Source organism: Hibiscus syriacus, unplaced genomic scaffold (genome assembly GCF_006381635.1).
Source record: "Hibiscus syriacus cultivar Baekdansim isolate YM2019G1 unplaced genomic scaffold, ASM638163v2 tig00015905_pilon, whole genome shotgun sequence".
Lineage (NCBI taxonomy): Eukaryota > Viridiplantae > Streptophyta > Magnoliopsida > Malvales > Malvaceae > Hibiscus > Hibiscus syriacus.
The window spans coordinates 16,248-28,395 of NW_024062373.1; the positions used below are offsets into that span (position 1 = coordinate 16,248).

At 34.3% G+C, this 12,148-nt stretch overlaps 1 protein-coding gene across 1 annotated transcript; it reads right to left on the reverse strand.

The window, feature by feature from the left end:
• Positions 1-782: 782 nt before the first annotated feature.
• Positions 783-2,967, reverse strand: LOC120208040 (polyadenylate-binding protein-interacting protein 11-like). Its single transcript, XM_039207411.1, has 10 exons — positions 2,750-2,967; positions 2,529-2,642; positions 2,336-2,380; positions 2,178-2,250; positions 1,984-2,096; positions 1,826-1,885; positions 1,679-1,726; positions 1,400-1,468; positions 1,140-1,201; positions 783-1,027 (listed from the first exon to the last, which is right to left on the reverse strand). The coding sequence occupies exons 1-10, from the start codon at positions 2,948-2,950 to the stop codon at positions 970-972; spliced, it is 843 nt and encodes a 280-aa protein (XP_039063342.1). The 5' UTR covers positions 2,951-2,967; the 3' UTR covers positions 783-969.
• Between the last annotated feature and the right edge of the window lie 9,181 nt (positions 2,968-12,148).

A 12,148-nucleotide genomic window follows, 5' to 3' on the forward strand; every position in this document is an offset into this window, starting at 1 on the left:
AAATAAAATATATCACAAGAACAATTTAGTAAAATATATATTCAAATAATTTTATATTTCTCAAACCAACATTATAATATTATAATCATGCCAAACAAACCAAACAAGGTAATGTAACATTCTTAGAACTACGTCATATAAAATTACGTTTCGAGAATCTTACTCCCATATGTAACCTTATATTCTCTCAACCAAACATTGTAATCTTATAATCATGCCAAATAAATCAAACAAGGTAATGTAACATTCCCAGTAACATGTCAGTTAATGTTACATTTCAGGAATCCTATTCTCAAAGGTAACTTACATTTCGTGAACCAAACGCCCCAAAGAGTATTTTGGGAAAATTTTGGGTTATTTTTTGTTCTGGTACTTGAGGAGAGTACAAATAATTTGGGGTAGGTCTCGATACCAATGTAAATGTATTGATACCAATAGTGATGATCGATTAGTGAACTTTGAGATGTCAAATAAACTTGAGAGCGAGGAGTTTAATAGTAATTGAGATCATACTATCCGATGGCCTCAGGCCCGGAGCTCAAAGGTTCCATTCATGGTGATTAGTTTGCCATCGTCTGTTACTGTAACAAACTATTGTGAAGCATTAATATAATGAAGTAGTGGGATTCTGCATTAGTGCATCAGATAATTTGTTTCTCCTTTTCTGCTGAGATTTGTCTATTTAAATCACTGGATGTTCGATGAACGTACAGTCTCAGAAAATGCACTGTAATATGCAACAGAAATTAATGCATTCGTTGCTTCAAATTCCCATACAACTCTGCAACTTCGAAATAAAACAGCAACACAGTTACACCACTGGAAGTAACAAATGTACCGAGCTAGGACACAGGAACATGATGATAACATCAGCTCTGAAAGTACTTTCGGCTGCCGTATCACATAATGTATGTGCGTATATATGTTGGTGGTTGATTGGTCTCTGAGAAAGAAACAAGCGAGGATGACTCAGTGCTTTCCAGGGCGAGGAGCACGACGACGAACAGGTGTCTTCGATGGGGCTACCCTGCATACATAACAGGCAAATAATCGCATAAGATTACCGAAGAGTTTCGATTTTACGACCTCAAAAAAGTTGGAGACACCAGCTCACACAAAAAAGAGTCTCACGAACAGACCTAATCGGCAGTGATTCCAGAACTGCACCACTGAAGTTGAGAGCTGCAGTGGCACTCTCGGCCTGCAAATAGTGAATATAGAACATAAAACATCTCCCTTACAAACAGCATCGAAGCATATTTTCGGTCTTATGAAGAGAGCTAAAATTATGAGAAACTTGGCAAGCAAGTTACAGCAATTTGGATCAATTAATAATCTAATACCGAAAACTGGATATCGCAACCATTTTAGTAAATAAAGTTGGTGAATGAGCAAATACCGTTGTGAACTCCACAAAAGCACTTTGAGTTGGATGCTTAGAGTCTTTCAATAGCCTCAAGCGCCGAACCTAACATAAAGAGCAAATGTTCAGCACGAACTCATAAAGAGCATGTTGTATAGTTGAGATACAAATGTCAAGTTCCATCACTAAATCGGGATAGGTTATATAGAGGATACAGTGAGAAAACTCTGTTTACCGATGATTTGTTTTAACCGACGGCCGACACAAATGTTTCATCCTAGTATTTATAGAATAGATCAGGTGGGAACAACAAACCTCTCCACAACTTGATGTAAAGAAGAGTTTGATGCCAGCTTGAGTAACCTGCATCAGTTGAACAAACAAACCAGGAATCATTGTTCCAATCGTCGATGTCGATCGCACTTCCATTCAAGAAAAAAAAAACAGGACATTAGGGACTACCTTCCTGTGTATGTTTGCACAGTAAATGGTCCTTGAGCACATCTCACGCTCGTCATCGGACTGAAGAGCATAAAACAATCAAAGAGAAGTAACTAAAAACGAATACGTATCTAGCCTAGAACCAATAATGAAGTTGGTTCATCATATTCATGCTTTACCTTGGGTAAATATGTCGGGTTAACAGGTGCAATTGCAGTCTTGGAAGGCATCACTTTCAACGGGTAAAACCCGAGAACGGTTCCAGACAATTTCAAAGCAGCCTTTGCATCCTCTGCAAAAACACCGAGACATCAATGCTGTAAAAGTAGGGCATATATCAATGCTTACCGAATTCGTAAGACATACGTATTACCTTCATTATGAAACTCGATGAAGGCAAAGTGGAGAGCCGATGTAGGATCACTACATATGCGACAATCAACAATCTACAGATCAAAACGAAAGTGAAGTTAAAACCTTAGGGGAATGATCCAACACTATTAAGTTATTAAATCTGAGGAAAACAAGTACCGGTCCACAACTCTGAAAGAGACCTGCAAGAACCTCCTCTGTAACCTATATAACAGCCATATCACTTCAAGTTTATGCATTCATATCTTTTAATTTATATACAAACAAAGGTCAAACACGAGTAATTCGATAAAAATGAAGAGTCGGAGCAACATAAACTACACCAGTGCACAACAAGAGAAGATGGATTCACCTTTTGATCAATATCAGTAACATAAACGGTGTTCCTAATAGCATCAGTTCTCCGAGGAATGCCTGTTTTCTTATTCAACTTTCTCTTTGCTTGAACATACTTTCTATTCCTCCTCTGATTGGAAAACAACAAGAGAAGATCAACAAAAACAACCAAATTTAAATCTTTTTTTTATAGAAATTAATGGAATTTGTCAAAGAGAAAAAAAAAGTAAAATATACCTTTCCATTTACAGAAGATCGATTAGCAAGAGAAGGGGGTATGAACTCCTTAGCCATTGGGTTCAGGTTAGACAACATCTCAGCCAAATCATTTATTCCGTTCTTCAATTTTTCACCATTTTCGTCATTGCTATGCTCATTAAGCATCTCCTGCTGATTCTTCTCTTCAAACCCATTTTCCGATGACCCAACGACCGCCATGATCAAACGTGTTTCAGATCCCTCTGTAAACAAACAAATGAATAAAAAAGAAAACACAAAAAGATCCCATCTTTACTATCCTGCTGTCTCATTTAATGGTCTAAAAAAACTACAGTTACTGTTGTTAATGTCGGAGAGAAACGGCAACGTACCTGCCTTATCCAAATGGTTTTTCCGAACGTCAAAGATCGTAACTTTATGTACTGGGAATCTACTTACTAAGAATTAATGGATGAAACGGCCGAAAACAGTGTGTAAAACGCCTTTGTTTTTTTGGGTTGTGTATTGTGTTGTATGATATCATATAAATACTGTGATTATGGTTGTAGCCATTAATTCATCCTTCTTTCCAACGTGATTCAATTTTATTTTTATTATTATTTTAATGGAGGAAGGTTGTTAGGATTGAATTTAATAAAGGTGCTTGTATATTTTTTTTATTGATTTTAATAAATTATTTTACATTTTTTATATCTATCTATTAAGTCAATATGTATAGATGCTAACTACCATACACTTTGTCTTATTTAAATTTTAGTAATATTAGATCTCAAGTTTAGATTTTAATAATTTACTTTTTATCTCATAATAATAATAATAATAATAGAAAAATAATATTTAGTAAATGAAATATGCAATTAATAATGCTTTTATTAAATACAAAAGTAATTTATATTGTATTTGTTTATTTAGTTTATGTTGGTAAAACCGTAGCATGTTTAAGATTAAAACTTAATACAAATACAACAATATATATAGTATCTAATTACATAATGTAAAACTAAAATGTTTCACACTTTTTTAAAATTGTCGGATGAGAGAAAATTAAAGGCTGAGATTAAGTGTAAAAAAATGAGAAGATATTCATTGAAAAAAAAACAAGGAGTTAATCTCAATATTTAATTTCTCTTAGTCCAACTGTCCTAAAAAGATATAAATTTTTTAATTTTACACTAGGGTGCGTTTGGTTCACGGAATGTAAGATTACCAGGGAATAAGATTACTGAGAATGTTGTATTTTGTGTTTGGTTGATTTAGCAGGAATGTAAGATTACCGTGTTTGGTTAAAGGAATAAAAGATTATTGGAATGTATATTTGACCAAATTATCCTTATTATATATTTGTTTTTTAACAAGTTGGAAAATATTTATATATTTTCTTTAAAAAATTTAAATTCATAAAATTTATATATTTTTTTACAAAATTGAAAATATAAAAAAGTTTAATGAAAGGGTAAAATTTTATTTTAACCCCTGAACTTCATATAAAATTTTAATTATAGACTTTTTTTGTAAATCTAAAATAGTTCAAGGATAAATTTGTAATTTAACCTTCGTAGAATTTTTATTATTCAATGACAGAAGAAGAATATTTTTTAGAGAAAAAAATTAAGGGCATTTTAGTCCAAAATATCGGTAATCCAACAATACCTAAGGAAAGGGAGATAATGACATTCCTGGTAATATACCCCAAAATATCTACTATTGGTAATAAAACATTACCGGGAATGAGATTCCCGGCCAACCAAATATGGGAATGTGGATTCCATTCACATAGGAATCCCACATTCCTTAATCCAAACACCCCCTAGGTGTATGTAGATCCTAATATATATATATATATAGGGTGATTATAAGTGATCATATTTGTTTTAGAGACACTTAATCATTTGACAATAAACACTGAAATACTCCACAGTAGCTGATATTCAACCTTAGATCTCTAAGATAACAATCATTTTTCTAATCGTTAAGATAACTTAATTCTTTTAACAATAATATATTTATATGTCTACATGTTAATGTTATATATATTCCATTTCAAAGTAAGAAGATATTAGTATAATAATTCATATTAAGGATTTGTGTGATTTATTTTTATAGATTTAGATAATATATTCCATTCCAAAATTTTATATATTCGATAGATTTTAATTTGATAATATTTTGGTTCATGTAAAAATAAGCATTTAGATTTAAAAATATAGTAATTTGTTAAATATTTAATCAAGTAGGGGTCAAACTAAAGACGGTTATTTCATGTTCTCAATTTTTTTTTATCTAATAACAAGTCGTTGTAAGTTTAAATATTAAATAAATTAGGCATTTTCTTCTTAATTTTAAGTTTAAATACTTAAGAAGTTGTCGTAACCGTCTTTCGGTTGGGCCCCGGAATTGGGCTTCGACTTGAAAAATGTGATTGGAGTCGCCACCGATTATTTATTTAAAAAAATAAATAGGTTAATCGGATACCTTATATCTTACCTGATCTGCGTCTTACCAAAGATATGTCGGATTCGGGAGTCGGTTACGGTCAAGGAAGGATTAGCACTCTTGAACCGCCCTTTCGGTACTACGTAATTTCCAGTTGTTTTTAATTAAGAAAATCGAAAGTTAAAATTTAAAGGTAACATATGATCCAAAATTACTTACCTTCGATCAATTTAAAAGAGTACCCTTAAAAAGTCGAGAAACGCGTTAAAGGAAAAAGGAAATAAGAGTAAATGAAATAAAGAAACTAAAAGGAAAAAAATAAAAAAAATGATGAAAAACTAAAAGAGGAATAAAAACATATAATTATTAAGTGCAAATAATAATAATGATAATAAGTAGTAAAATAAAAAACGCAATCACACCAAAAAAGTAAAAAAAAGAAAGTCAAGGTTTGGTGAAGTATAACTGTCGGGAAGGAAAAAGACGATAAGGGGTGGGACCGTAGTTAATAAATGAGTGTGATGTATCCCTATAATATAGTAAGAATGAATAAACAAAAAACATTATGATATAATATATATATATATATAATAAATATTATAACGAAAAAATAATAATTTAATAAAGTAAAATAATAATAATGTAATATAATATAAATACATGAAAACAAAAAAAATAAAGAAGTATAAAATATAAAAATATAATTAAATGTATATATATATATGCATATGTTTAAAAAAAAGTAAAAATAAAAATAAAATACAATAAAAAATATACATATAATGATAATAATAGTAGCAAAAGAGAAATATATTTATATACGTTAATAGTAAAATAATAATAAATATAATAGTTATAAATATATATATAATAACTTTAAAAAACATTAAAATAATATTAGAATAAAAATAATTAATATATATATATATACTTAATAATACGATTTATCAAAAAGAAATAAATAAAAATATGAAAATAATACATAAGGGACCGTTCATCGGCAGCAAACCTTTCCTTCGTTTTAAATATCCTAGTATTTTTTCAAAACGGCCTCGGGGTTGTGTAGATCTAAAAGAAAAAGTTTCGAACGACAACCCCTTTTCCTCGACCAAAACTGTTTTTTTTTTCAAGCACAAAGACGAATAACAACACATGCAAGTGAAGAAAAGAATGCGAAAGGTAAAAGCTTTCACCTTTTATTTCTCCTGAATTGTTTACAATAGCTTCAAAACAATCTATTTGCTTGTATTTTTTCTGGTAATTTCGTATGCCAATCGTGTGTTACAATAGTGAGCTACAATGGCTATTTATAGTGCTTGTGGATCCTATCTTTAGGAGTTTAAAACATAGCAAAATTCTATCCTATTTTAGGAGTTGAATCCTAGCAGCATTCTATCCTATTTTTGAGAGTTTGAATCCTAGTAGGACGAAAAAGGTGTGTTGACAGCTGCCCCTCTTTGCCCATAGTCGTGTAACGGGGATAGGGCAAAGATTGAAAGACACACTTTTCGTTCGGTGGAGTTGAAAATTGACTATGATGTTTCAATAACTCCCTGTCGAATTGAGTTACGGATGACTCATCCGTCGTGAAGTCGAGTTCATCTGGAAGCTTCTGAGCACTATATCCTTCATCGTGAAGTTGGAATCGAACTCAAAGCTTTTGGCGAGTGGCCTTTGAATCGTCTTCTGGATCAAGATACTTCGTCGTGAAGGTGAAACTTGACCTGAAGACTTCGGTGTTGATACGTTACAGATGACTCATTCATCGTGAAGTTGGGTCAATCTGTTTGTGAAATTGGAATCGTACAGGGCCCCTTCGTCATGAAGTTGAGCCTGAGAATTGGATATCCTTCGCCATGAAGTTGAAATCCAAATATTGTTTCGAGTCCAATATCCTCCGCTGTGAAGTTGAAATTGGTTCTGGAACTGGGAAATTGTTTGTTGATTGTCAGTCGCCCCTTCGCTGTGAAGTTGAGCTTGTGCTATCTCGAGTCTAATATCCTTCGCTGTGAAGATGAAATTGACTCTGAACAAAATCTTGTTGACAATCAGTCGTCCCTTCGTTGTGAAGTTGAACTTGTGTTGTCTCGAGTCCAATATCCTTCGCTGCGAAGTTGAAATTGGCTCTGAAATTTGAAAAATGTTTGTTGACAACCAGCCGTCCCTTCGTTGTGAAGTTGAACTTGTGTTGTCTCGAGTGGCACGATATCCTTCGTCGTGGAGTTAAAATCGCGGATGAAACTGAAAAGTTGTTCGTTGACAACCAGCCGTCCCTTCGTTGTGAAATTGAACTTGTGTTATCTCGGGTAGCACGATATCCTCTGTCGTGGAGTTGAAATCGGCTCTGGAATTGGGAAATTGTTTGTTGACAACCAGCCGTCCATTCGCTGTGAAGTTGAACTTGTGTTGTCTCGAGTCCAATATCCTTCGCTGTGAAGTTGAGATTGGCTCCGAAATTGCTTGTCGACAGTCAGCCACCCCTTCGCTGTGAAGTAGAGCTTGTGCTGTCTTGGGTCCAATATCCTTCGCTGTGAAGTTGAAATTGGCCCTGAAACTAGGAAATTATTGTTGACAACCAGCCGTCCCTTCGTTGTGAAGTTGAACTTGTGTTGTCTCGAGTTCAATATCCTTCGTTGTGAAGTTGAGATTGGCTCCGAAATTGTTTGTCGACAGTCAGCCGCCCCTTCGCTGTGAAGTTGAGCTTGTGCTGTCTTGGGTCCAATATCCTTCGCTGTGAAGTTAAAATTGGCCCTGAAACTGGGAAATTATTGTTGACAACCAGCCGTCCCTTCGTTGTGAAGTTGAACTTGTGTTGTCTCGAGTTCAATATCCTTCGCCGTGAAGTCGAAATTGACTCTAGATAAAACGTTATTTTGGGGCTCAGGAGAGAAATCTCAATCTCTGGTTGTTTTTCTGGAATCTTGGTTCTGGAATCTTCAAGTTCTGATCCATGGTCTCAAATTCTTCAAATGTTCAAATCTGATGTGCACATTCTATTTTTTGATTTGAGAAATGCTATCCCAAGTATGTGCCTGAGCTGAGTGTAACGGTTCAGATGATGCTTCAAGAGAAATTGTCTCAAAAGAGACAGAACTCGTTTCAAGGGAAACGATCTCAAAGATATTTGTTGTTTCAAGGGAAACGGTCTTAAGGGAGACAAAATTTTGTTTTAAGAAAAACTGTCTCAAGAGAGACAAAACTTAGTTCCAAAAGAAATTATCTCACGGGGAGATGAAATTAGTTCCAAGGAAAACATATTCAAAGATGATGCTTCAAGAGAAAACTGTCTCAAGGGAGACAAAATTTTGTTTCAAGAGAAACTGTCTCAAGAGAGACGAAATTCATTTCAAGGGAAATGTTTTCAATGTTTATGTTTCAAGAGAAACTATCTCAAGAGAGACGAAATTCATTTCAAGGGAAATGTTTTCAATGTTTATGTTTCAAGAGAAACTGTCTCAAGGGAGACAAAATTTTGTTTCAAGGGAAACTATCTCAAGAGAGACAAAATTCATTTCAAGGCAAATGTTTTCAATGTTTATGTTTCAAGAGAAATTGTCTCAATGGAGACGGAATTTTGTTTCAAGGGAAACTATCTCAAGAGAGACAAAACTCATTTCAAGGGAAATGTTTTCAATGTTTATGTTTCAAGAGAAACTGTCTCAAGGGAGAAAAAATTTTGTTTCAAGGGAAACTGTCTCAAGAGAGACAAAGTTTGTTTCAAGGGAAACTGTCTCAAGAGAGACAATGGTGAGCACGATTCCCTTCGTCGTGAAGTTGAAATCGTGGGTGGCCCCTTCGTCGTGAAGTTGAGCCAGGAATTGGATATCCTTCGTCGTGAAGTTGAAATCCAACTTGAAAATGCAAACTGGATCGGTTCTGAATTATCTCTCGAACTCGTCTGAAGTTGATTCTAAGATCTTTCGATCTTTCAATATGTCAAATTGGTTGAAGTGTAGCTTCTTGCTGCTGAGTTAAGCAACCAACATCAATCTTTAAAGGTGCTTTTGAATCGAGTATCCTTCGTCTTGAAGTCGAAACTTGACTCTAAAAGCTGCAAAAATTATGTATGTGGGGGAAAATGATGCTCTAAAATGTATGCATAAGATGCATATAACATGAATTGGTTATATTTTATCTCTTGAAAAAGGCATGATAATTCGCATTAGGATGTTGAATCCCCAAAGATGCCTAAAAAAATGCCCCAATATTTCATGTTGAATCTTCAAAGATGCCCCAAATGTTCCTCATTTCTTGCTTCAGCATTGATTCTGAGCATGAGTTTTGTGTCTAAGAGTCACATGTCATTTACCAAGATCCACTCTAGAGAGACTGTCTTGTTTGAAAAAAATATTTTTCTTTCTCTTTTAATATCAATTAAAAGAGTTTCAAAAAATGTTTAATCCCAAGTTTTAAAAATATTGCCCCTTTCACAGTTTTACAATTGAGACGAATCATAAAACTAGAGTTCATTGGATATCAAAGAATTAATTACAATGTTAATCCTTCAATAAATTATAGCTATTTGACAAGTGTCAAGATCAAAGCTATCTTTGAGAGATGGTCAAGTAAGGAAAGGATAAAAAGTCTCAGGTCATTGTGTTTGGTCAAAGGTTTGGCATTTGATGCTCAAAGGTTTGGTATTTGATGCTCAAAGGATTGATGGGGTAGCTTGCATGCTTCTCTACTGGAAGTGTTCTCTGACTCCCAACCTTCATTGTCACACTCGGATTGTGCGATGCCTTATCAAGGAATTTGTGTGATCGCCTCAGTTGCATAATTTTTATATTCGAGCCGCCTTTTCAGGTTTTCAACTCGAATCCTCCTTTGGTTTCAAGACGTTATTCAGGATTTATGTCTTGAACCCCCCTTTGTTATTTTTCTCTACCATACATTAATTACATTGTTTTTTTGCAAACAAAGATTAATCCTGATGGGCGGGATGAAATCTGAAGATAGTCTCTTCTGTTTAGAAATCCATGTATGATTAGAAGGGACTTTTAAGACACGTAATGTAGGCCAGGGTTCATGGTTATGAAAGAAAAGGATAAATAGGACCAAATAAGTGTTTCAGGGTATTGAACCAAGGATCAATTCATTCTAATGCCATCAATCTTGTCTTGCTCAAAATGTCTCTTTCTCTTAATGCTCTATGATCTTTGAGTGAAGGGATTCAGTGATTCGGGAATGATTGTGCTTGATCAATCTCATTGAAGCTTGATGCACCATTTGTCTTTAGGGAATTTTGCATGTGCTTTTTGTCCCTTTTTTTTATTTTTGTTCTTGTTTTTTCCTTTTTTGCTTCTTTTCTTTTTTTTTTTGCCCTTTTTGTTCTGATTGAATCATCGCACTTGGCATTTGGTTCACCTTTCGGTATCTCATCTGAATCAATGTCTTCACTCATGTGAGCATATTTTCTCCACCTTGCCCCCCAGTGTGGAGGGTGATCCTTGGTTAGGGTTGAATCAGAAGAAAAAAACTACTATAGGCTCAAAAGGGGATGCAAGGGATATATATTTTCTCCTGTTGTGAAGGGATAAAGAAAGAAAGCCGTTCATCATTTCATACATGTAAGTCTTCACAGAAGAGGTATCCCCAGGGGGATAGATTTTCAGGATTAATTCTATTCACATGAAAACAGTGCAATTAATGCATGATAGAATTATTTCAAATGAATTGTTTTTTCTGCTCCTTGCTCCCATCATGTCTCAATGTTCAGGCTCCCGGCGAGATGTCCCAAATTGTATCTTGGAAGAATGCTCATGTTCAAATGAACAACTCAATGCCTTGGGTTTTAATGGTAAAAAAGGTTAATTTTGAGTCTAAAAAGACAGTTGTGTGATCTTATTGACTCAAAGAAAGGTATGGGTGTATCAAAAAGATAAAGGTAATGTTCAAGAATTTCAAATGGAGGTAATGTCAAAATTTGGTTTTTTGGTAATGACCATGAGTTATTTTGGGTAAAGAATCAAGGTATTTTATTCTAGGGTTTGAGACAGGGTAAGAAAGGTCTAATCTTGTCATATGTCAAAAATCTATAATTCTTGAAGAATTAAAAGAATCCTTAATTTATTTAATATTCAAAGAACTAAAGATTAAAATTTGTTCAATTGCTCCACCTTAGAAAGTAACATGAATTCAATCGTTTAAAAGATGTGTTCAAACAAAACAATCCTATAAGTACAAATGGTATATGCCATGCCCCCTTCTTCGGCAAGCGCCTTACAGTTTTCAGAAGAATTTTTGGGAATCCTTATGTGGCAACAGCTTCAACATCGTAGCCCTTAGGAGATGGGTACTCTTTTCTCAGATCATCCTGGCAGGCTTAGTCCTACAATCAGCTGATCCAGCTCCCCCTGTACTGATTTTAGTTTTTCTTTAATTGTTAAAATCTTACTTTCATGTGGTGTAATGTGGTTAAGACCACTTCATCGAATCATCCGTGACTTAATTTCATGTTTATGAATATGCTTAAAAATGTAGATGAAGATGCAAGAATGCATGAAATGTTCGAGGCATTGATCCAAGAAATGTGCCTGTTATTATGAATAATCCTTATTGGGGACAAAAATGTTTTATCTTTTAAGAGAAAAAATATCCTGACAGCTTCTGACATATTGACTAGTCTTCTGCTTTCGTCTTTCACCGGTTGAATAACCTGTCGAACCGCTCCGGCCTCTCTGGATGAACCGTGAAAATGTTGAGTTGTTTTTTGTACTGGTCCAAGAAGTCTCGAATGATCGCATCTCGAGCATTTACTTTTGTTGAGCATGTTCCCAACGAATTCGTCATTGGAGCCCTTAATTGATAGGAACTATGTGAAGTTCATTAATCTATTTCTTGAATTCGCCGGCAATGGTCTCCAATTTCAGCTATCATTTTGTCATTGTTGTGTTCAAAGGGACTTCCGAGATACATAACCTTCATCTTGCCCCTGCAACCTCTTCCAGTCAGTTCTTCAAAGATAAGCTTTCATTGTGCTTGATA